This window comes from Aphis gossypii, chromosome X (genome assembly GCF_020184175.1).
Source record: "Aphis gossypii isolate Hap1 chromosome X, ASM2018417v2, whole genome shotgun sequence".
Taxonomy (NCBI): domain Eukaryota; kingdom Metazoa; phylum Arthropoda; class Insecta; order Hemiptera; family Aphididae; genus Aphis; species Aphis gossypii.
In genome coordinates, this window is record NC_065533.1 from 60402712 (window position 1) to 60429789 (window position 27078).

Consider the following 27078-nt stretch of genomic DNA (forward strand, 5'->3'; position numbering starts at 1 on the left):
TATTGTATGCGTTCAACGCACGTGAGTGTGCGCGCATATTTGTTTATGCGTTGGTGTACTGGTGTGTGCAACCTTACCCCTAACTGGTACATGCTAAGTAATAAATATCTGCCATCATCTTCGAAAAGATAACAAAACCACCGGTGTATGACAGTGATGTGGGCAGCGGGGGTGTAAATTCGTAGAGTTTAGGTAGCGCGGTTGATGCGCAATCGCGTAAATAATTTTGACAATAAAAACGTTGTTGTACACTGAGTTTCTCTTTTTATTTTTTTTCGAAATTACGTAATTATGCTACGGATGTTTTATTGTCATTACTTATTTATTTTTGTCAAGATCACCGGAACAAAAAATATAAGTATTCGTAAACACGCATATACATTGTATAGTCACACATCATTATAATAATTTATAACACTCGTATTCTAGCCAAGTAGTGGCAATCTACTGAAGCGTTATAAAAAGACGATATAATTTAATCACCAAAGTCCAAAGGTGTTATGATTATACATGTTATCATTTAGGACAAAATCAACAGGACATAAGTAATAACATACGCTAATTATGATGAAAGTGGCCATGATATAAAAATTAAATATAATATGCACCGTTATAAAATAATATGTTACACATTTCAAAAAATGTATAGTTCGTAGAATTTATTTTTAAGTAGCTTAGAATTTCATGAATCACAAATAACAATAAATAGACGTGCCCGTTTTTTATTTCACATTTAAAACATTAGATTTAATTACGATATTCTATTAATGAATATGTTTAAATATATAATCAATGCATAGTATGTACGTATATAGTATATATTTCATAAATATAAAAATCATAATATTATTTTAGTCGAATGGTCCCAGTGGATAAACAAGACGATTTAGTTCGATTCCCGAGCACTGTCCTCCCCACTGGCCTTCTCGTATACAAACACATAATATACACACACACATAAACGGACGATGCGCATTTCATACACATCAGTTTGGACTAGCGGCGGCGACGGGTCCTTGCCATTTTATTATACCCACCTAAATAAAAGAACACATTTTTGTACCTAATGTACAAAGAAAAAAAATATATATTACTACTTTGTTGGGCGACGGGTATCGATAGTTGTATTAAAATATTTGAATTCTTCTCTTACCCGGACCAGCTGCAGTCGGCACAAAACACTACGCAGTCTCCCGCTATATGCGTGGAGCGCTAGATTTGCTCAGACTCCCGCTATATGCGTCGGGCGCTAGAGTTACTCAGTCTCCAATGCAAGCCCATGTTAAACTGTATTAACGGCTAGCAGTCAGATCAGTACGTTTATTGTGTGCAGGCGTTCATCGGTGTTCAATTCTCCTCATTCGTGGTTGACTTGGGCGTTTTTTTCATTCAGTCACACTCAAGCCTTAGATTCTACGGAAATTGGTAATTTACATTATTATTTATTTGTTATTAACTATTACATTAGAATATAAATCAAAAGAAATAACGCTTAGAAGTCTATATAATGTATATATTATAGTAGGTATACAATATTTTGAATATCATAATTATATCTCAATAAAGGCTCTGCTGTGTTTTTTAATATTTAATTAATATCATATAGATTTCTTATGAACCGAGAAGTATTATAATATCATAAATATTAATAATCAAATATCTTATGAATAACAAAATTATAATAAATTATTGTATTACTGTAATACATTATTATGATATCTGATGAATGTCAAATATATAACTATATTGTAATTATATAGTTCAATAATTGATATATATATATATATATATATATATTAGTAGCATAATAATGCTGTAGTGGTATACATTGCAAGGTGGAACAAAAATAACTGACTAAAAAAAAAAAAAATTATGCCAATTTAAACTTATAACAAAAATTTTTAATATTATATGATTAGCAAATAATTTAAGAAATATACTCAGAAAATTCCCATAAATCATATTTTTAAAAAAGTTATTAAGTTTCAAATTAATATAATAAAAAAAATATTGATATTTAAAAAAATTCTAACACACAATCGATTTGACTTATGTAAATATTTTTACCATCAAAATGGTTCTTCTTTATAATCAGATTCACAAATTCGCTACCTATTCAAATTCATTGAAAAAATCAAATTTTAAATGTTTATTTTCACTAAAAAATAAAAATAACAATTAATAAATTATAGGTACACGTCGCGCAATAAAGTTTCATAATGATAAATAAAAAAAATAAAAAAATTAATTAGATTAAAAGTTATTCCAAAAGTCAATTCCTTCTGTTACACGTGTATAAATGGAAAAAAAATATATTATAAACATTGCGGGTGGCTGCATGCTTGTATTAGTTATGTGTTATATATGCTGTATGCATGATCATAATGATCTGCTGGAACTGTGGTTTCTATGTCACAACCTGTTAAACCAACGATATATTATTATTTGTGTATTTTTATGCAACAAATACTTAATAATTAAAATATATTATTTAGCTAATTTAATTAGTATACTATTTGTGAGTTATAAGCTTAATTGACATGTATTCGTACAACCGTACACTATTAGACTATAATAAATAAGTATCTTAGTGCATTTTATAATAGAATTAATTATCTTTTATTTAAGATTTGAATGGGTTATAATTGTTTATTTTATGACTTCTACATAATATTTGTTATAATAATAATTTTTGCATAAAAATTGTTTTAATCTTATTTTTTTTTTCAATTCTGGATTTTGATGTGGTCAACCATTTTCCAATTATTAGAGCAATATCGTCATCACATGCATTTTTTAATTTGAACTTGCTAGTTGCATCTATACAAATAATTAGGAAATAATATTAATATGTATCATATTGGATAAAGATTTTCCTTCAACTCTGATAAGCTACTAACCTAAAGTTATTCGAACAGAATCGAATATTTATTTTTAATTTTCGGTTCTATCACCGACCATTAGTTGAATTGCACTTGAGTAGAAAAAAGTATTCCCGCAAAAATATTGTGAATTTTATGGGATAAAATGTTTAGAACTCACAATGATTTTAATCATTGGCGTGGTTATAAATGATTGTTTTAGATACATCATGTTAATATTATATTATAAAAATATTTTTTAAATTGAATTTTTTTTTTTAAATCGTCAAATATTATAATTATTGTCATTATTACATTTTTTTTTCATTTCGATCACTTTTTTGTAGTTATAAACTAATAACAAATATCAATTAAAAATTTTAGCTTAGTAATTCGCTTTGAGCATAAAAGTTAATGTCTTTTTCATTCAGCATCTAAATATAAGTATCTATTTTTAATTGTGTTAAATTATCATTTTCCAATTAATTTTTTAGATTTGTAATCAGTCGCAAATTTTGTATTTTACAATACTATGATTGCGACTAATGGAATCTACATATCATATTCTACATAAAAGAAACATTGATTAAAATCATTGTCAGTCCTAAATCCTAGGCCTGTAAGTGGGAAAGGAAATGATTGTTTTCTAAACGTTTAACCCCTTCGAATGGATGATAATTTTGTGGCAATAATTTTTTTGAGCCCGAGTGCAGTTCGACCATTTCCTTTTAGGTAATAAGTGTAATTTGACTTTCACGGTTATAAATGCACTAAAAATGTACTGAGTTGTGCTCTAATTTAATAATACGTCGTATATATAAGTATAACAATTAACAAAACTATATATGTATATACATTATAATAGCAATTTTTTTTTTCCATAACGCCAAGGTTAGAAAACAAATATTAATTTATTGTAATAAGACCAATACTACCCCCACCTTTAAAATAAAAAACTTAGTATCATCAAACTAAAAATCGAATTTACTAGAAAAAAGTAAATTTTCCTTCAAATTAATGAAGACTTTTCACGGATTTAAGAAATCGTATCATTAAATAAAATAAATCATATAATAAATACAAACATAAATCGTAATAAAATCAGTACCTACCTATTGGTACTAAAAACAACAACTTTTACATTTAAATTATTATTTTTTATTCATTTTCAAATTTAATTATAATGTAAACATTTCAATATTAATAGGTATTTTTAAAATCATAATATTTTTGATGAAACATACCAAGAAAAGTTCATTACAAATTATATTATATTATTAAATATAGTTACCCACATACAATAAAAAATATTTATGTTTAATAAAGATAAGAATAAAAAAAAAGTGTCCTAATAAACAAATAAAATCTTGTACATGATTATATAAATGATAATTTTACATAATTAATTATAATATAAAAAAAAGTTCTTAAAAGTATATTATATAATAATAATAAAAAATAATCATTTTAAATAATGGATACTTCATAGTTAATTTTATATACAAACCTTCACTTCTGTTTTAAACTAACCAACTATATATTAAAAGCTATACTTTCAAAAAGTTTTGGACTTGCGTGGATTTTATTTTAAAGAAGGTATTCCATAACAGTATCAGTAACAGTCTTGAGAAACTGTTAATTTAATTTAGAGTTTTAGAATAAAATTCTACAACCATACTTTCTTTTCCCAATTTATTTAATATATCTTCTATATTAAGCTACACAGAAATTATGAAAATTATTTAGTTGGTTATAAATCATTTATGCAAACAAAATATAAATATAATTCTAATATTATGAACAATAAATGAAATTAATGGTTTGAACATTATTCGTAATATATTCATGGATTTCAAATAATTATTATTTAAATTAAATAAATCTTACATTCTTCTCTTTAGTTTGCACTTGAGCTTTCTGAAACTAACTAGGATTCACTGTCTAATCTAGAACTAATGCTATTGCAGTGTGTAGATTCATAAACAATTCATAATATATTATTTAATATAATATAATATAATATAAAATGCCCTATAATTATTAATTATTAATTAATATTTCAGTACAAAATTATTTAAATTATAATATTATCAAAAACTCGCGGTATCGAAGATTATTGTTGTAAAATATACGTGTTTTTATTATCGATAGCGAGTATTAACTTATTATCTCTATAATTTTATTGAAATATTGAATACGATATTATTTCTGTTACAAGTTCAAAACTTTTATCAAAAACATTATAAATGAAAATGTATAAAAATATTACCTAGATTTCAAAAAAGTATAAAAATGCCCGTAAAAATGAAAAAATGACCTAAAAATGCTACAAAATACCATAAATCCATAAAAGTGCAAAAAATGCAAAAAAAAAGCAAAATAAAAACTATATATTTGGACTCATATATGACCAAATCATATTTTGTGCTCGAAAAGCTATGTCCTGTAAATCCTAAAAAAAAAAAATGCAACATCCTATATACTATCCTAGCCCTAGTAATAATTATTCATTTTTTTTTTAAATAAAGTAATAATTATATCTTATTTATATTTGTGTTATACTAGTAAACTTGAAGAAAAGAGCTACTCATTAACTAACTTCAGTTAGTTTTTTTGTGCTTATCTAGACATCTAGTATTCAATGAAATCAAATTGATTCGACCTGGACCATAGTTTTAATTTATTACAATTCTAAAAAAGTTACAGATATAACATCCCATATTATAATATATATATTATATTTTAAAGATGATGAATTTATTCTTAATATGTGTTTATTACCTACAACTATAAATATAATTTTTTTTTTTAGTGACCATGAATATAATTACTCCGTTGGCGAAGGTTATAGAAACATGATAAGTAGTTTCGGGTCTAATGATCTGCAAACACTATTGGGAGCTTTTGGTCAAAATAAAGAGGCTTAAAATATGAATTAAAAGATCGAACAATTGAATTGTTAAGGACTAAACCAGCTAACATTAATTACTCAGGATATTATATAGCAAAAATATATGAAATTTATCGTTCCTTGCAACATGGTATACCTAGTAATGATATTGTGATGCACTGCAGCTTATTACAAACCCAACAACAACAAATACAAATGATATAATCTATGGGTCAAATACAGAACCCACCATAAAGAATGTACCAACCACCACAATATCCTCAACAATCAATTCATATGGCACGGGCTGGATTACCTCAATTTATGCCCAAAATGAAAAGAGGCATAATACAGAACCCACCACAGAGAATAGCTGCTGGCATTTATCAACAAATGCGTATTGTAACACAACCAACACAATATGTAATAGAAATAAGAACAGCGGCCAGTGGAAATAATTCGTACACACCATCTATCGAAACTGTAACCCAAATCAAATTCAAAAGGCTACCATTTTATGAAGTCATTAAGCCAACTCTCCTAACTGGCACGGACAAGATGTACATTACAAAACGTTTCTAGAGGTAGCAATATTTTATGATTATTTTTTTGTTTTAACTATTATATTCATAATATCTATTTTATTCAGGTATGAAGAAGCAACATTCAAGGTTAATGTAATAATGTGTCACATCTCGTAGCCACGAATCGTAATTCTTTATTATGTAATATCAAATTAAAAAAAGTAGGTAAATGATAATCGTTTTGGTGTACATTAAATTTCAATTAAATCACTATTATGGACATGTTAAATTAGAATTTATTGATAGTTATGGGTATAAATAGGATGTACGTTTAATTTTGATATCCACAGTATTTAAGTTATTTATTTTCAATACTACGATAGGTTAATTTAATTTTTTTCAAAAATATTTCATTAATTATACTATTACATTGTAATATTATTATTAAAATACATTAAATAATATTTTTTTGTAAATATCGTAAAACAAAAAAAATTTAGATTCTTAGTGGTATGTTTATAGATACATACAACAAGATGTGAACAATTGTTTGAAAAGAAACAATTACTTTACTGGTAATTATCAAATGTAAATATTTGAAGTTGTGATACTTACTCATAAAATATTTATTTAAATTTTCGGTTTTTATTTTTAAATTATAAATAACCACTCTATTAAAATTATCTTTTGAAAAATAATTTGTACATTTTTCCGATTTTTACAAATTTTATCAAAATTCAAAACGGTTATAAAAGAACATAGTTAATATAGATCTTTGATACTTTTTAATTAATTTAACTAGACCTCGAAATGGGAGCACACGAATAGCGTACCAAAACAGGTAGACAAATCTTTTTGAACGAATTTCATATTTTATTTATATTCTATAAATAGTATTCTATGTCTTATCGGTTTTCGACGTTTTTTTAGACTAGATACTTCTTATCAATATTATAGTATCGGTTTCATATTTTTCAAGACTTCTAAATATTTGTATTTGATTGGATGAGGAAAATCAAAAATTTGTTAAATTTCGAATGAAAAGTTCGCAAGCATTGGCGGTACTTTGTAAGTTTGAATTTTATTCTGTTCATGACTTCGGAATACGGAGAAAATATTGAACCATGCTATATACTATGTTATCTTATAATACAGTGTCGCGCTTGTAATCCATCATTACAGGGAAATCAGTATAGTCCATAATATTTTTTTGAAAATATCGAAAAAATACAAGCCACTATAAATGAGTTTTCATACAATAATATTATGTGAATAATCAATATTTAATTTATTATTATTATTTTTTTTTAATTAAAAATTATTATCAAAATTAAAAATAAATTGGGAAACCACTTATAACTTTAAAAAAAATGTCAAGTAAAAAACTAACAAATACGTAACATGAAATTCGTCCGGGACGCAATTCGTTCAAAAATGTTTGTTTACCTGACTTGGTACCCAATTCGTATGCACCTCTTGGTAGTTTTAGGAGCTGAAAAGGGCAAAATATGCAAAAAAAAATTGTAAAATATGTAAAAATGTTAAAAATACAAACAAAATTAACCAACTTGATCTAGTCTGTGACAGAACACGGGACCGGCATTGTAGTGAGACCCAACCCAGGAAGACTTACGTAGTGCAGGTAAACGGAGACTTCCTTAGCTGAGAGACTTTGTCGGACGAGTGAGTAATGCAATGGTTGGAGTATTCTGGCATTGTACCGAACCTCGCACTGTTTACAAACTAGAAGGCGGTAGTCGGAGTATTTTGGCATTGCACTGATTGTCAACCCATTTGATCCAGGCTTCCCCTAGTTCCCGACAATGTGTTTTCCGGCTTGCCGCAAGCAATATCATTAGAAGAAAACAGTTTTTTAAGAAAATATTAAAAAAGCAGGGAAATTCCACGAAATTCGAAAAATATGCAAAAAAACAGACGAAAATTGAAAATTATGCACTTTTTTCTAAAATTGAATAAGTATGCAAAAAAAAAAAAAATGCAATTTTGATTTTTAAATTTAAACTCGTCAATGTATAAAACGGATTTCTAGCTTGGTCTATCTAAATTTCTCTAATTCCATAGTATCGATAGTGTTTACTTTATTAGGAGTACCTAGTGTTAATGTTCTTTATTTCTTTAATTTCTTCATACATCCTCCACGTTCCATCAGCTAAAATTTCAATTTCGTTAGTGCAGTATTTAAATAATGGACTTGAAACAACCTCTAAAAAGTAATTTTCTATTTGTATGTCATCATATAAGCAAGGCTTATTGAAAATTGGATACATCCAGGTTGGTTTTTTTTCATCTATTAAAATGAAAATACTAGCATCGAAGCATTGGAGATGATCCAAATGAATAAATTTCACAGGCATTTTCATTCTTATTCTACCCAATGAGCACACCAAAGAAAACCGATGAGACGTTGTAGCTACATCTGGACCAAAATTTGCTAACTTTTGAATTATATGTTTTTTGTTTCTTCTGCAATCCTTCTACCTTAGTCTTGGAGTTTCTTAATAAGCGTATTTGTGGTTAATTTTTTTACCAGAAACATTGAAAAAACGTAATTTTTATTGTCTGGAATCCAATTAATAGGTAGGGCTCGGAGGTTGTAGAAGTAATATATTTTTCTGTATGTTCTGAAGTTATAGAAAACCAAGCTAGAAAGCCGTTCTCCTATTGAAATTACTTGCGGCAAACACACTGTCGGGAACTAGGTTAGGTTAGGTTAGGGTTGACAATCAGTGCATTGCCGGAATACTCTGACTATTGCCCCATAGATTAACTACTCAGCATATATTAATTGTTGATGACATTGTAGTGGTTATTACATTCCTTTTTGAGGGTTCTGTATTTAACTCATAAGTGATATAATCTGACTTAGTTGTTGTTGTTGATCTTGCAATAAGCTGCGCTTTATAATATCATTACAAGGCATATTATGTAGCAAAAAATATATTTTCGCTATATATTCTGAGTAGTTTATCTATGAGGCAATAGTCGGAGTATTCCGCCATTGCACTCAATCACTGATTCATTACAATTAAATCCGTTCTAGCTTGGTTTTCTATAATTTGAGAGCATACAGAAAAATATATTACTTCTACAACCTCCGAGCCCTACCTATTAATTGGATTCCAGACGATAAAAATTACGTTTTTTGATGTTTCTTGTAAAAAAATTAACCACAAATACGCTTATTAAGAAATTTCAAGACTAAGGTAGAAGGAGGCAGAAGAAACAAAAACCACATAATTCAAAAGTTAGCGAATTTTGGTCCAGATTTAGCTACAACGTCTCACCGGTTTTTTTTGGTGTGCTCATTGGGTAGAATAAGAATGAAAATGCCTGCAAAATTTATCTATTCGGATCATCTTCAATGTTTCGATGCTAGTATATTTATTTTAATGAATGAGATGAAACCAACCAGGATGTGTCCAATTTTCAATAAGCCTTGCTTGTATGATGACATACAAATAGAAAATTACTTTTTAGAGGTTGTTTCAAGTCCATTATTTAAATACTGCACTAACAAAATTGAAATTTTAGCTGATGGAACGTGGAGAATGTATAAAGAAATTAAAGAAATAAAAATATGAACACTACTCCTAATAAATTAAAATCTATTGATAATGTGGATTTAGATAGATTTAGATAGACCAAGTTAGAAATAAAATCTATACATTGACGAGTTAAAATTTAAAAATAAAAATTGCATTTTTTTTGCATACTTGTCAATTTTTGAAAAAAGTGCATATTTTTCAAATTTCATACGTCTTTTTGTACATTTTTCAAATTTCATGGTATTCTCTGTTTTTTTTTTTAAAAAAAATTTTATTAAAAAAAAATGTCTTTTCTAATGAAATTACTTGCGGCAAACACACGGTTGGGAACTAGGGGAAGCCAGGGTCAAATGGGTTGACAATTAGTGCAGTGCCGGAATATTCCAACAATTGCATCACTCACTCGTTCGGCAAAGTCTCAGCTAAGGAAGTCTCTGCTTATCTCATAGATAAGATGGATGATAATTTCATCCACCGCATTATATATTTATCATATAAATGTATAACAATAAATAATAAAATCACAAAAACAAAATATTACACTGACACTGCTGCAATAAATATATTACTTAGCTATTTATTTAGTTTAAATGTTAGATAAAAGCTGTAATATAGGTTCCTATGGTTGTATAAAAATAATTGTATTTTTTTATTACACATATAATTTGTATTCTTACTAATAAGCAATAGGAAATCTAATTAAGTAAAAAATATGTACAGTTTTCTCAAAAATCACATATCACCCTAAATATTTCTCTGGTGAATCAAAATATTTTAAATGGTTTTTTATTTGTTATTTTTGTATTAACATTAAGTATATTATTTTTACTATCGAAATGTTCCTATAAATTATTATAGATTTCTCTTGAAAAAACTGCATTTAAATTGATTCACCGTGGGATTTATCGGGTGGTAGGTAGTAATATAAAGCATTTGGGATTTCAAGTATTATATAAAATAAATGTATAAGTATTATTTATTACTGTTAACGTCTGTATTTAACTTAAGTAGTCAATACATTTAAGTTATATATGTTTAAAACTAACCTTTGTATTTTTCACATTCCAAAAGAAAAAAGGAAAACACGATTAAATATTAAGTATATTTTAGTATAAATAGTCCAATTTATGATAATTTATGTTCTGTGTTATAACTGTAATAGCTTGTCCAGAATCTATGGAGGTCGGACAAATATTGTACGTATAAGTTCATTATTTGACTGCTCACTATAATGACGAAATTTATTTATGATTTATATTTACTGTAATTTTATAACTAATTTTATGAAACACTTATAGGTACGTCCATACCAGGTTTTTTTTTTAATGCTGTATTAGTGTTTATATTCTTGTTTAAATTTTAATGTTCTTACACTCGTTTGAGATTTTTTTGTAAACCGTTTACTGCTTTTTTTATGAATTAAAAATTATTGAAATATTGAATTTGTATAAATAATTGTTTGATTTGACCAATAAATGCGTTTTCTCTTAGTTCAATAAATAATCTCGATCTTGTGGTAACATTTTCACCTTTCATATGCAATTATTGGTGACCTAGATAATCTAGTTGAAGAGGACATCTCACTTTGGTAAATAGTTTGTAAGTTAAAAACCATAAATATACTGCTTATAACATGGACATTGCATTTAACACGAATTAACTTTGATCAAGTGCTCATAAGTAGTGTGTATGGAATTTGCGTAGGTACTACAATAATGTGTATAAGTAAGTATTACATTAGAAGTCCAAAGAATATATTTTTTGTAAATTAATAAACGTTATTTAAAATACATGTCAAGTATAATGAAAATTAATAAAGAACACACCGTGGTATTATGATAACTTATTTATTATTAACTATCAAAATTCCATAACGTTACATTAAAATCACTAAGAAAATTAATATTTATCCTTATTTTGACAGAATAATTGGTTTTTGGAAAGACGAATATATAAAGAATGCATAATAATTATGTATGTTTTTTGTATATGTACCTATGTCAATAAATTTAAAAGCAGTAAAAATAATTCAGACCAATAACAGGAAAGTGAATTTAGTTGATACTTTGAGGGCGATTCTCATTTTTTTTTTTTAATAATTGCAATATACAAACAAAGTTGACGATATAATTATAATATTTTTTTTTTATTCAAAAATAAAATACAGCGAATACTTGCAATTTTCATTAAAAGCTTATAATTAAAATTTCTATTTACGTTATAATTTTAACTTTATTTGAGCTATTTATAGAAAATTTTGATTTTTTTTTTGTCCTATGAATAATTGTAAAAAATGTATACTTGATCAAAAACTTTAAAAATTTAATACAATCCATTTTAGGTTAGGTTAGAATATTTAGCCATGGTATTTTAAAATAAAGTTAAGATTTGTTTACAATAGATACTACTTTTGATGACATTTGAAGTTCAAATTAATAATTATAAAGAATTCGTCATAATTACAAATATTTACAAGTTATATTTATTAGAATAGCGAAGAATTAATTAGAATGAATTGTACATATTAATAATAATATTTCTTAAATAATAATAAGTTATATTTTAATAGTACTTCACCATTTAATTATTTTGTCATCACACTTTGTTTCTTTTAAGAAATAATTCCTCGCCAAGTAAATAAATTATAATGCTTAAAAAACATTTTTAGATTCTTAACGGAGTGATGAATGTATTGATTTTACAATGATGTATGTTTTTTTTTTTTTTGTTTTTTTGTCTGTGTACAGCATAACTAATTCGAAATAATGCTTCAATTTCAAACTTCGGGGTTGGTTTCCAATGGAAAAGTGAATACCCTTGGTGCATTATACAGGTAAAAAGTAAACATTTTCCAACAGTTTTCAAAGGAATCGAGAAAAAAAAAATGACGGAAATACGGGAATTTTTACGCAAAACCAGTTTTCGACCGAATCGATTTTTTTATATGGTTGTAATTCAAAATCTAATCACAGTAAATGCTTGAAATTTTCACCAAATGTTTATGTTAGTATTATCTATATACAGTTAAATTTTCAAAAAATGTTGACTTTTTTTGAGTTATTTATAGATCACTGAAATTTTTGATTCTTATGCGAATTTTTTTTTGAAGTGTCGGTAAAAAAATTTTGGATGACCAAAAAAAACTTGAAAATTTAATACAAGGTTCCTTATGAGTTGTTCTTATTGTAGCTAAAAGAAATTTAAAATCGTTAGTCACAATTTTTTTTTATAAGCGTTTATAGTTCAAATTTTTACGAAATCTTTCGAAAACGCGAAAATTTGCAAGTAATTTTGAAGTTGAAAAATCATAAAATGTTTTGTATTTATTACTAAGGATTAAAAATACAACACTAAGTTTTCCATAAGTATTCTTTCAAGCTATAAAGAAAACTCGAAGCATCATTATAGGAAAAATTTTAAGTGCGTTTGAATTTTATATTTTTACGAAATCGCGTAACGATAACGATTTATTCTCAAACGATTTTAAATATTTGTTATTATTCAAAAAGTATAAGTCGTAGATGAGAAATATTTTTTTCCTTTATCAAGTTGTGTAGTGTGGATGTACATTGTACATTTTATGAATACAGCAATTAATTAAAATTAATCGCTGAAGAAAAGTCCGTTTTAAAAAAAGTTTGACAAAAAGTCCAAGCTCATTATTTAGTTTCTAATAAAAAGTCGGAAAATACAAAATATTCTTTATAACTAATATTTATTTTTAAAATTTAAAAATGTCTGTACATATAGGTACGTATTATATTATCATATTTTTTTCTATTTTCTTATTCTTATTATTTCGTATAACTAAAAAAATATATAACGGAAATCTACTATAGTTAATTACCTATATATTATATTATATTAAATATCTCTTAGGTCGTATATGATCTAAGATATATCTATAGCTATGATATGTGGCTGTATGTCTACATGTTATCTACCATAAAATTATATTATGTACAACGAATAATCAATATTACCACGATTATTATATAAAAGAACAAACATTATATAGATCTAGATTCTAAATAAATACATTTATCTAGTTACCTATTAAAATTGATTAAAATGAATAATAATTTATACAATTATCTCGATAATTACGAGATAAATGAAAATTTAATAAAATAAATTGTATTTTTGGACTTTTTGTTTGTCCGACACTAAAAATGTGTTCGGACTTTTTCCATAGACTTTTTGACCGATTACCAATTAAAAAGTACTCGTATATTATGATTTTGATGTTGAACAATAATAAATACCTATAATAGTTTAATATAAATAAAGCTCTTTAATTTTAGATTCTGAACGTTTTTTGTTTCCATAAAATATTTAGCATTTGTTTATTGAACATTATTGTAATAATTATTTATATTAAACATTTAGATCAGTCAATTTTGCTGGGTAATTGAATGGATAATATTATTGTCATATGTATGTGTTTAAATTTGTATATCAATAGGTTAGTGTAATCTTGGTTAAGTCACAAATCTGAAATAGAGGGATTGATAGCTGTCTAACAACTTATATTATATCATAATATGTATTTATATCCATGTGTTTTCTATAAAAATAATTAAATTAAATATATTTATATATCGTTTAATGAAGTGATAAAAGAGATTTGACAGTAATGAACTTATATTAATTAAGTGAATTTATAACAATTACTCATAATACTAAAATATGATACTAGTTTTTATTAAAAACATAAGAACGTGTGTAGAATACAAAACAGTTTAGGTTATTATTAGAATACTATTTTTCATTTCCATTGTTATGGTTTTACTAGATTAAATTGTTTCATAAGGTTATCTCAGTTTGATGTAAATAGGTACCTAGGTTAGGTTATAGCTGGTCTCGTTCAATATTACTTTGATCTAGAAACTTATTACAAGACTTGCGTTTCTGAAAAATAAATATTTATTTATTTATTTATAAATTTTATACAAATAAAAATATGAATTAACTGTCCATAGCATCAATCAAGAAAAAAAAGTTACCTATGGAGCATAAGAATTTTAATACATTAAAATACATTTACAATGTATCAATTTCATGTTTTGGACATAACTATTTAATAAACTAATATATACTACTATAGGTACTAGTACTAAAAAGTTGACAAATTTGTATATTTAAATTAATGCACATACCTCAGAAACTACTGGACCAATTTCAATTAATGTTGTATTAAGAATTTTTTGATACTTGGAAGGTTTTTTTAACATTTTTTTCAACCACGATTAGTTTTTAAAGGATGTCATTAATTGTATATTAGATATTCAATGTACAACCAAAGGCCATGACTTAATTTTTGTAGCTTATAGGTTCAAAAACTATTCAACTAATTTAGACAACTGTTTCAGAGATTATTATTCAAGATATCAAAAAAATTTAGAAAGTAGTTAGTAACAAATTTAAAAATATTTGAAGTGCTATATCTAATCCACCACAAGCAGATTGTCTATTTTGGTATTTTTTTTTTTAAATATTCATTGATAATCCTTACATCAATATATTGGGTCTACTCAAGAAAAAGTGTCTAGCTACGCTACTGTTGAAAAGCAATTAAAAATTAAATATTGAAATTTACCTACTGGAATATTTACAACTATTGATGGCGTTTTGGTATATATTTCCATACCAACAGGCAGATATTCGGCTGGATCCAGTATCTTATTAGCTAATTTGCTGTATTCCTCCCAACTTGCTGATACTAATGGAATGCTCCATTCAGCTGCTTTATTATATGTGCTACCATCACAGAACATCACATATGTAACCTATAAAAAAAATCAAAAAAAATTAAAGAAAAGTGTTTAAGGTTTAATAACTTATTATAACATTTACTTTTCGATTGAATGTTTTTTCAACTTTAGCACCCACGTTAGCCTGCTAGTAATGGCTGAACATCTGCTTGGTTCATTTACGATTTTGTAATCAACAAATGCAACAACCCCTAAAACATAAATTACTAAACATTTAAATCTTTCTAGGCTTGAAAAATAAAAATTAAAAACAAATACATATCACTACATTAAAAAAAAAAGCTCACTTGGTTATATATATCTAAATAGCATTAGTTCTCAACCGGGTGACAAGAAAAATTAATGATAAAAGGAAAAAAAAATTTTAAATAAATACATTTTTGTGAAAAATGCATATCATTATATTCATGAACGCATTGAAATTTTTTCCTGTGTACTGTATTTTTTTTTTTAATAATAATACAATAATTTTTAAACATCTTTATATTAAGTTAAACAGGTAGATTTAATCATAATACTTAACAGAAGATTGATCATTCAAGTAAAAAATTATTGTATCTAGTTATATCATAAAATGTATAAGTTAATGAAAAATTTAACTACAGAAGAACCTAAAAATATTACATTGGTCTTAGTAAATTTAGTTGGTGGGTGGGTATTTTTAAAACAGGCTTCTTGAGTTTTGAAAACTCAAGCCTCACTGAATCAAATTCAACAATTATATACAACCATTATTTGACATTTTTGATTTATTTGAGACATTTTTTTTTATCTTAATGGTCCATGATGTTATATATAGGCATATAGCCCTATCATATATGCTTATTGTGCAACAATTGTACAGATTGTACATATTATAAAAAAAAAAAATAGCCAATATCTGTATTGAGTGTATTATTACTTTATTTATACATACTGAATAAATTTTAATTAAAATAGTTAAAATTAATTAAAATAAAAAAAAAAATTAACTTTTTTAGTGGGAATGTATTTTTTTTTTTTTTTTTGATACATTTAACTGCATTTCTGAACATTTTTTAATACATAAAAATTGTTGCCCTAATTAAAAGTATTTAATGTTTAGGTGAACAGAAAATGATGTGTGAATGCCTGTACAATTTTAATCTACTACTCAGTTTAACTACTTTAAAAAATACTTAGGTATTTCATAAACTACTAATTCAAATTTTGATTTTTAATAATGAAAATACTCTAAAAAATTTTCTGCTTTGTTTCTGAGTATAAAATTAAAAAAATATGATAATAAAAAATATGATTACCGACTAGATTTTATGTAAAAAAATATTTTCAAAAACATTAATAGATTTTGAAATATTGAGTATTGTACTATTGTTATTTGTTTTATACACATTATAGTATAACATATAGAAATCTCATATACTGGGTTATCTTATATACTATATACTTGTATCAATGAAATACTTTAATTTACCTTTAAGAACTTGTTGAGATTTCTTATCATTGTCATTATTCTCATATCTTATACTTGTTATAGGACTCTCCGGTAAATGTTGTACTCCACTAACATTAAGGCTGTCGGTTGATGTAATCGAAGCATTACTAGGACTTCTGTTCATTAAGGAGTACAATTCTTTTTTTGACTCCATCATTACTTGCATTATCCTTGAAGTAGGAATAAACACCCTTTTAGGTCTTGTTACTGGAGTATTTATTAAACTGTTTTCATAAGGCAGTTTCTTTTTTCTCGATACAGGCGTCTTCTTTACTGGTTTGTTTTTTGCATCTACTTTACTAACGCACACATTAGGTGGAATAATTTCGCCAAATAGGTCTATGTAACCTTTGTGATCTTCTAAGAATGTTTGATTCCTAAATGATATATCTATTTCAGTTAGACCAAATTTAGATTAAATACCAATGATAGGTCAATCATATGATGGGGCAAATATGATGTCTGGGTCTAACAGAGAGAAAATCTAAGCTAAGAGAACCTCACCCTCAAGCTAAGAATACTATCGATGTGCACTAAATGGCACATAGATTGAACTTGATGGTAGTTGACATTGTAGTAATCCAGAATATTACACTATTATTTAATTACATCATTCCTGTTGCCCTGAGCTGATATTAGTTGTTTAGATTTAGAATACTGAATATTAATATATTATATTTAATAATAGATAATTAGATAATTGGATTATGAACATGGTTTTAATAATCGTTTATATAGATTTTTAGGATTAAAATTTATGTATTTAAATAATTGGTCATAGTAAACATGAAATAGAAACTTATAGTCGAATTTCCTGTTTACCATGACACGTACGTATATTTTGGGGACTACGCCCAAAATAGTTTAATGTAAAAGGGGTTGTGGTAGTATTAAGATTTAGACATAGTTAAGCCTCACTCACGCATAGACCGATGGCGTTGTTCTATACTTCACAACACACCGGGCTAGCTTTTATTATATACATTATCTCAGTGAATAAATAACTTTTAATTCAAACGAGTTGTTTATTAACTTCAAACTTCCTACGCTCTCTGAAGAAGACGATTGAAGAAGTGGATTTCGTCGTTAAATCGTGTTGAGCCATCTTCACCAAGACCGGCTCACTACAACATAAATACTTTTTTTTAAAATAAAAATGTGTGTTATTCTTTAGTTGTTATTTATTGCTCTAAAGCTATACTTATATAGTATTAATAATTCCTATTGTTTTCCTAAAAGATACGTGATATATTAATATATATTAGGTACATATTATAAATATAATTTTGACAACTAGTATAAGACATTAAAAAAAATGTTTAGTATGTTTTATTATAAATTGTAATTAAGTACACGGTACCTATATGATGTATCAAAAAAGATTTATTTGTTAATTACTTCCATAAATACTTCATTCAGTAGCTAGGGCTTCAGCCACTCCCCCCCCTCCCAAATCTCAAACACCATTTGCGCATATGGCCGTCTCCAGCCGGGCCACCACGGCGCGCAACTCGGCCTCCACCGCGGCGCTGGCGTCCAATTCGGCGTGCAACCGGTAGTTGTCCTCGCGCAGCCCACCGACGGAGCATGTGACCGGCGCCGGTTTGTGTCCCGCCACCACGTCCGACATCTCTTCCACGACGGCTCGCGACCGGTCAAGATCGCACTGCGCGTCACCCAGCTCGGCCGACAGTCGTTCGGCCATCGTCCGCAACTTCGTCTCTTCGCAGTCCCGCCTTGTCCGGTCCGTCTCGGCGAGCACCGTCAAGTGGTCCGCGCACAGCTTCAAACATTCTTCCCGTACCGACGCCTTGGCCAGCCGGTCTCTGGCGCGAGCCAAGTCTCCGGACACCTCCTCGACCCGCTCCCTGAACGTCTTCAACTCGGCCAACAGTTGGTTACTACACACCTGTGTGTACATGAACGCAAAAGAGATTTATATTACCAATGTGTAGCGTAGCGTATTTAACCTGGGTAAATATAAACTATGCGCGCGAGTATGACGGTGCCGATGGCTTTTGCGCGCGATAAATGATTATTTTTTTTTTGGTTTTGTTAAGTTTTTTTAAGTCCACGGTTTGGTTCAGCGAACGGAGAGAAAAAACACACTCGTAGAGTGTCATTTTTGCAGTTCGAATAAAATTATTTTGAACTCTTAACAAACTCTAACAATAATATCATTGGCCTAATGCTTGGCAAGTTAACGATTTTTTAACCTAACTTAGTTTGAAGTCAAAATTTTCTAATTTGCAAAATAAAAAATTCCAGACTAATAATAATGTTTTTTAGATTGTTTTTCTTGACGCTCAAGAAAATTACTGAGGAAATGATAGGTACATCAAAGTATTAACTAGATATCAAAAAACTTCATCTTAATTTTAACTTTTAATTCGTTTATACACAGCCTTGAATTCATTGCGATATACATCATAATATATTGTATACGTTGAAAAGAGCTAAGTGAGTATAGAAATATTTGTATATATGGTAGGTATAGATACCCATTATTCAAATGCATCATCTTATTATATTATACGGCTGTTGTGCTGTACATATATATATTGATTAAATAAATCAATAATAAATAAATACACTACATATTTTACTAATCAATATTATTTTGAAATAATATTCGTTAGGACGTAGGTACGCTTAATTTTTGTCGTTATGAGAAAAATAAATAGTGTTATGGGCTATGAGATATCAAGGCTAAGTTAGTATGACCATGCCTCGTGTCGAGGGTGATGCATATGCTACTATGACCATGTCACGTGTCGGGATAGTAAGCGTACCAATAATTATAGTGCACTAATGATACATTTGAGATATTATTGCACATTATCAAATTCGTGTCCGAATTTGCAACAACAACTACAAGGACACCTGGTTTCACCCAGAAGGCGACGACTCGACGTAAATAAGAGACGCACCACAATATATAAGGGAGCCCAAAGACCAGCAACAGCAGATGTACCAAAGCTATCAACAACTGAGCACTTACACGACACTCAGCCACTTATTTTATTTGTTACATGTATTTCATTTATACGCAATAAAGACATTAATCGTTATTAAGTTTAACTTTCGTTCAAAATAACCATTTGAATTCAAATCTGATACTGGCACTCAACAATAGGTAGGTACCTATTATACCAATATATTTTGTTTTTATTTCATTTCTTTTGGCTATTTATTTAATTTATAGTAACGAATAACGATAGGGCATTTAAATACAAATTAATTAACAGAAAAAAACAGTTTTTAGCTTTTTCGTAAACTATTAAAAATATGCATAGTTGATATAAGATCCGTGACAAAATAATATATAATATGTACCATTGATAATACATATTATTAATATACCGTTGTAGCCATGTAGGTACGAGTCACAAAGCGATATTTTTATTGTAAGTTGTTAGCCGATATATAATAATGTCTATAGGGTCATAGGGGAAGGTACCTAGTACAGAAGTCATATTATGGCAGTATGACACCTATTAAAATACAACACGATCTCAAGTCTCAACTTTATACGACTCCGTGACTCACTTCCAATTGTAAAGTTGCTACAGCATTGTCTTTGTCGGAGTCGGTCGAACTCTTTGCGAACTTGCAACCGGTTAATTCAATGACCTTATTCTTCAGACACTGTTCAGCAAACTTGTAACGTGCATTTTCCGAACGAATCTTTTCCAATTCCTTCTCGTACACATCACATTCTTCCATCATTCGCTGGTAATTAGTCGCCATACCATCGCGCAACAACAATTGTTGACTCATCTTCAAACTAACGTTCTCCCGGAGCTCCAGCAGTTCGGTCTTCAAAATTTGTATTTTTTCTTTCAGATCAGTAATATTCATATTTTTAATATATATATATATACTCGTATATTATATAGGTATTCAAGCTTTTATAATATAATTACTTATATTTATATATTTGTAAGGTAGGTTCACAATATGAGATCAAAATAAAATAAAATAATACAGTAAAATATTACTTATAATATTACATATTTATTTTATTAGATAACTAAGTACTGAAATTTTACATGACAATAAAGATCCCATAGAAACAAAATAAATTTACATTGATACTTTAATTAGTAGGGAACAATTCATCATTTAATTTAAATTTTACACATTTTTTAGTTTATGAAATACATTTATTATGATTTAGTTTACAATTAAAAATGTTTTCCAATATCCATTTACATTATCATATTGACTAATTAGCTAGTAGAATTCAAAATAAAAATTAAAAACATACTTGGTAGGTACGTTCTAATAAAATTGTCTAGTTTCGCATATGGTTGTAAGTTTAAGAATTTACCTATTTCAAAATCCATTTATGTTTACGAAAATATATTTTTTTATTTAATTTTCAGTTGAAATAAAACAACATTTATTTTTTTTTTAATTATATTTTTTATCATAAATGTTGTTAATTTTTTTGAATGACATACATTTTTAATTTCATATTCTGGAGAAGAATATTTTTTGGAGTATTAAGATTTATAAAATTTAAAATTCAATAAAACAGTTAATGAGTTATAAAGCAAGAATATCATATATTTACATTTTTTCTGGTTTTCTAACTTTATTGTATGCTTTTTAAGTGCTTAATACACAATACATTTTACAATGTTTGTAAAAAAAATGCCTAAAAGTTTTAAGTGTATGTTTTTATAGGTTATTTGAAACCTGCAAGCAGTTTGGTAATATTTTTATGAATCAAAGCAGGGGCGACCTATTATAAGAATACTAGGAATGAACGCTCCTGCCCCGAAAATTAATTAAATAAAGAAAAAATTAACATTTTTAGTAGGAATGTAATTTTTTTTTTTTTTTTTGGATACATTTAACTGCATACCTGATAATTTTTTATTACATAAAAATTGTTACCCTAATTAAATAATTATTAAAAAAATATTTTCAAAAACATTAATAGATAGAATGTGTAGGTATTGTACTATTGTTTGATAAAGGAATCAATTCAAAATTTTTATAAAAATCAGATACGTTGTACAATGTGGCATATTTTTTTGATTGTTTAATACAGATTAATAAATTATGAATGAAGCTCGCTGAATCTAGTCTATCTACTCAAAATAATAATCATATTTAAGAAGAAGAAATTATCAAAAAAGTATTATTTACAACACACTGTACAGTGCACATGGTATAACATAAGTTACAAAGATAATACAATTTATCAAAACTACCAATCATTATAAGAAACTAATATTCCTTTAATTATGGGATAACTACTACATTATATATTTTAATATTTATTTAGTATATACAGTATATTTTAAACAATTTCAACACTCATCAATTATTTTGATGTATGCCAACATGTATATTGTATAAGGCTCAGTGGCGAATTCTCCAGGCATGCTCAGAAATAAAAACGTTATTAATCAAAATACAAAAATTATTTTATAGTCAATAATATATTACGTATTTTAAAAGAAATATAATATGTTACATTAATTCATTTATTTCTGTAATACCTACATTGATATCTGTGTTTATCATTATTCTAGCATTTAATGACAGAGCATGCGATAGATGTGTGCGCAAACTATACAACCCTTATTATCGTTGTAAAAAACCTAGTTACTCCGAGACCACCTCTCGCTACTTGTTGCTGCGTATTAATCACCCGGGGTATGCTCATTCTATTGCGCTTCTTAAACGTAATTTATAAAATTTACGAGTAAATGGGAATTTTTTTTATTTTAGTTAAAAGAGTTATTCAAGTCTCAATTACAATTATTAAAGTATTATTTAAGTAAGTACTATTGTATATACCTAATATATATTAAATTAAAGTCTTATATTTTATAAATTAATACAAACTTATGTGTTATTTATTAGTTATAAATTAAATAGAACTATAATACCTTATGAATGAGCATGCCTTTACATCAGAATCAGTATTCGCCACTGATAAGACTACAGACACTTACAGTATCATATGCATTACAATAATTTAACTTAAGAAGATAGCTTACTCATGTGCGTTGTTTCAATAATTGAAACTGACATATAACATACCATTAATATGTTTTTAGCTTTAATATTAGTGAATTTACCTATTATCAAACTTAAAGGTAAGAATATTATCTAGGACATTTATAATAATTATAATAATATATTATTATATATAATAATTTATTTATGTTTAAGTGAATTACACCAATGTAAATGTTACAATGCTTATAAATCTCTTTAAAAAATATAGAATATTAAAAAAAGTATGAAGTGCCCTAAATAATATTTATAACTTTAAGTTTTATAAAATGTAAATTAATTATAATATTAAATCTGACAATATAAAATAAATTATACTAAACTCAAATTTTATAATGTTGTAGGTATAATGTGATAATATTTCAAAATATTAAACTATTTTATCTTTGGATTACAATTAAATATAAAAACGAAAAGTTATAACTTTAAAAAAAAAATAAAAATTAAACAATATTACTGTACTGTGTTATATATTTATACATATATATTATGTATTAAAAATATTTAAATTAACAATGGTTAAACACAATACAAATAAGAAACAAAAATTAAAATTAACAATAGTTTTGATATGTAATTTTTTTTAAATTAAATACCAATGTAAAACCAGCAACAAATAAATCATTTCATAGTTATTTTGGTTTTATTGATTGGTTATATCGGGCTTTAATACAATGTCTGCCAACTTCACATGATGCATTTGTTGCAATTCAAGTAAAAATGATTTCTCTTCATCCTTCATGTCCTCCATTTTAAAATTATAATCTTTAATATATAAGCTGATAAAATCACTTCTGATACATTCTGATTCTGGTGTCAATTATAAAATATCACACTTGATAATCATACATGCATTATTGTAAACAGTTTGATACAACACCAATTCATTTGCAAACTCTATGATATTTGCATTTATACTAATTTATAAACATAATATATACTAATATTTATTGTATTTGCATTTAACTATGGTTGTAATAATTTTAATCGATTTAAATTTTTACTGAATAATGTAATCTTGCCATTAATATTACCTACGTAAATCAACTGATTCAGATTTTGCACATATTTTATAATTAAAATGGTTGCCCAATTTAACACGTTTTGATTGATGAACTGCGATTAAAGAACAAAAAATTGATTTAAATCAATCATCAGATAAAAACTTATTCTATTGTGATACATTTAGTGTTAGGTATTGTTTAGTTACCTACGTTACTCCTGAATAAAATAACCACAGACAAAGGTTGGTCAACAAGATAACCAATATATCTAAAAACTTTTTCCACCCTGTTGTTGTATACTGTGGTTGATTTGACTATTATGGTGTCCATGAGATATGAAGTAATAATTTTAATTATTAAATTCAAGATGAAAATAATTTGGTTTAACTTTCACCCTTGTAGATCGACTACGTTTTTGAAATTTAAGACGGTGTAATTGTATTAATTGTTTTTTAACCTTTGAAATATTTCTATAAATTTTACTAAAATTACAAACCATTTTTTGTGGAAAAAAAATAAAATACAACATAGGTAGCTATCACAGTACAGCTGAAAAAACACAACTAAAATGATGCAAAAAAAAAATAGTAAAATATAATTTATAATATGATAATATTAAAAACAGTTATATCACATTATAGAAATTAAAAGTATTTATTTAATTATTATTTCATATTTTTTAAAATCGAAATTAATATAAATGATAACAATGCACAAATTTATGACAAGCCTACAGTGGAAATTTCGATTTGTTCACGCACATAAAGAAAAAACATTTCACTGACAAAAACAGAATGAAACTCGTGGTCTAATTGACTACGACATTGAGTATAGTATTAACATACTTATTTACGCTAAATTTACAAACTCTAAACCCAACGGCATTGCCTTGGCCCACTAGGCCATGAGTCTACGAGTATTTTAATCACCATTTTGTGGTTATAAGTTGAAATAAATAAAAAGCACGAATCGAGAATTCGAACTCGCAAAACGGTGCACGATTATATTAAAATGTACTAGGGGAAAATTAACGAAATGTATTAATGTCTAATAGAACTATTAAACAGTTAAAGTGTGTGTGAAATGTTCAAAGCCAAAAATTACATCTGTTTAATCTAATCCGGAGTTGATTTTGTGTATGCAAACGTGTGTTACCATTTCTATCTTTTATTAAAAACTAAGAATTATAAAATGTATTTTTTATGTTCACGTGGATAAAATGTACAATACGTGCATACACGGTAAACAAAACCAATTTATTTATAATTCACCCCTTGCCACCGTGTAAAAACTTGAATAGAACACACAAATTATACCTACTTGTTACATTCTTTGCTTAATGGTTATATATTTCAAATTTTAGTGCATTTTTAAAAACTTATAAAACCAAAAAATCAATTGCAGATCGTATAAAATTGGTGGCAGTAAACGTAGATGTTTTCGTCGTAATAAGGAGTCATCGTCATAACCACGAATCCAAAAAAGTGAATGTCAAAATAGCGAGGGGGATTTACTAAAAAAAATAATAGTAAGTTAGATATTAGATTAAATACAAGCTCCTAACAACATTTTCTCATCATCTGTGTATTCTTCACCCCAAATATATTTATCAAGTGCTTCAAGACATATCACATATTATGTTATCTGAATCTTCGCCACGCCATGAGTCGTAATCGTTTGGTTTATCTATAATAGTAAATATTTGTTATCCATAATGCTCGAAAAAACAACAATAAATGAACATACCATTTGTCTGTTGTTGATTAACACAATCATCCGATGTACGTTTGACATCGTTTCTAGTTTATAACCACATATATATGACGATAGTAAAGTAAGTGCTATAATAATATATTTTGTCATGCTAACTTCGTCAACAGAAATATTTTCCTCTTGGCTTAATAAATTGTTATAATACATACGTCTCGGTGTATTTGATATCTACAAATCTATATAAAATGTGTTATTTTTAATATATTATGTATAAGTAATTAAACATACCATTTCATCAAACTCGCAATTCGCTAAGAAGTCGATGAAGCCTGCTGAAACGTCAGGTGTGTTTATAGTAGATACTTGACTGGAGTATTTCATTTTTAAATGCAAAATAATTTTTAAACAATATTTCACATAACTCAACAAACTACACAAACAGTGACTGAGATTTACCATAAGTACCGATTATATTCCAATAAAAATTAAAAAAACACCAATAAGCATTTTTTTCTCTTGTAGCACTACTATAATGAACTATTGATATTCACTTGCCATCGAAACCATCCCTAAAGTTTTAAATTGAAGGATTTTTTCGACAAGTTATGGTGTAAACATACACAAAAAACATACAATAACTTACCTAATATTATAATTAAAAAATATTATTTATCGGAACTTAGAATTTTTTACACATATTAGGTATATCATATAAATTATTATGAATTATATAGGTTGAAAAACTTAAAAAAAAACCTTGTATCTAACTTTCATATCTGAAATATATATAACAAAAAAAAATAATGAATAATAATATTAATTTTATAATAACCTATAAATTAATTGAGTTTTGATCTTTAGACCTAATACACAATTTTTATAATAAACATTTTATATCACCAAGTTAAATGTGTATTAACAATGCATTGGACTTTATTGTATTAAATATTAATCAAATAGAATTTTAAATACTCAAATAGTTGCTTTAGTAAACAGCTTTATTTTTAAACCAATTGTACATATTTTATCACTGTTACATGTATGACTTTATAATTTTAAATACATTAGTGGACAGAGAATTATCTTATCTGTAGCACTTTGATAATTATTTTGTTATAATTTCAAAACATTTTTTCTGGGAACTTAAATCTTATGTATTATGTTATAATATTCAATCCAATAAAAGACTTTGTTTAAGTAAAGGCAACTGTTTAATCACGAGACTCTCACAAT

At 26.8% G+C, this 27078-nt stretch overlaps 1 protein-coding gene and 1 long non-coding RNA gene across 2 annotated transcripts; one reads left to right on the forward strand and one right to left on the reverse strand.

Moving 5' to 3' along the window:
- The first annotated feature begins 1092 nt into the window (after window positions 1-1092).
- LOC126551700 (uncharacterized) lies at window positions 1093-6641 on the forward strand. The gene is made up of 3 exons (XR_007605628.1): window positions 1093-1425; window positions 5674-6335; window positions 6401-6641. It is a non-coding gene; the product is annotated as an uncharacterized LOC126551700 (long non-coding RNA).
- An 11811-nt stretch (window positions 6642-18452) lies between these two features.
- LOC114126328 (uncharacterized) lies at window positions 18453-21121 on the reverse strand. Its single transcript, XM_050205706.1, has 2 exons — window positions 20639-21121; window positions 18453-18998 (listed from the first exon to the last, which is right to left on the reverse strand). Exons 1-2 carry the CDS (start codon window positions 20948-20950, stop codon window positions 18546-18548), a joined length of 765 nt encoding a protein of 254 aa, XP_050061663.1. The 5' UTR covers window positions 20951-21121; the 3' UTR covers window positions 18453-18545.
- Between the last annotated feature and the right edge of the window lie 5957 nt (window positions 21122-27078).

Coding starts and splice junctions, on each gene's coding strand:
- LOC114126328 (XM_050205706.1), bottom strand. CDS start 20,950: ATGAATATTACTGATCTGAAAGAAAAAATACAAATTTTGAAGACCGAA. Junction 18,999..20,638: donor TAGCAACTTTACAATTGGAA/GTGAGTCACGGA, acceptor ATGTACACACAG/GTGTGTAGTAACCAACTGTT.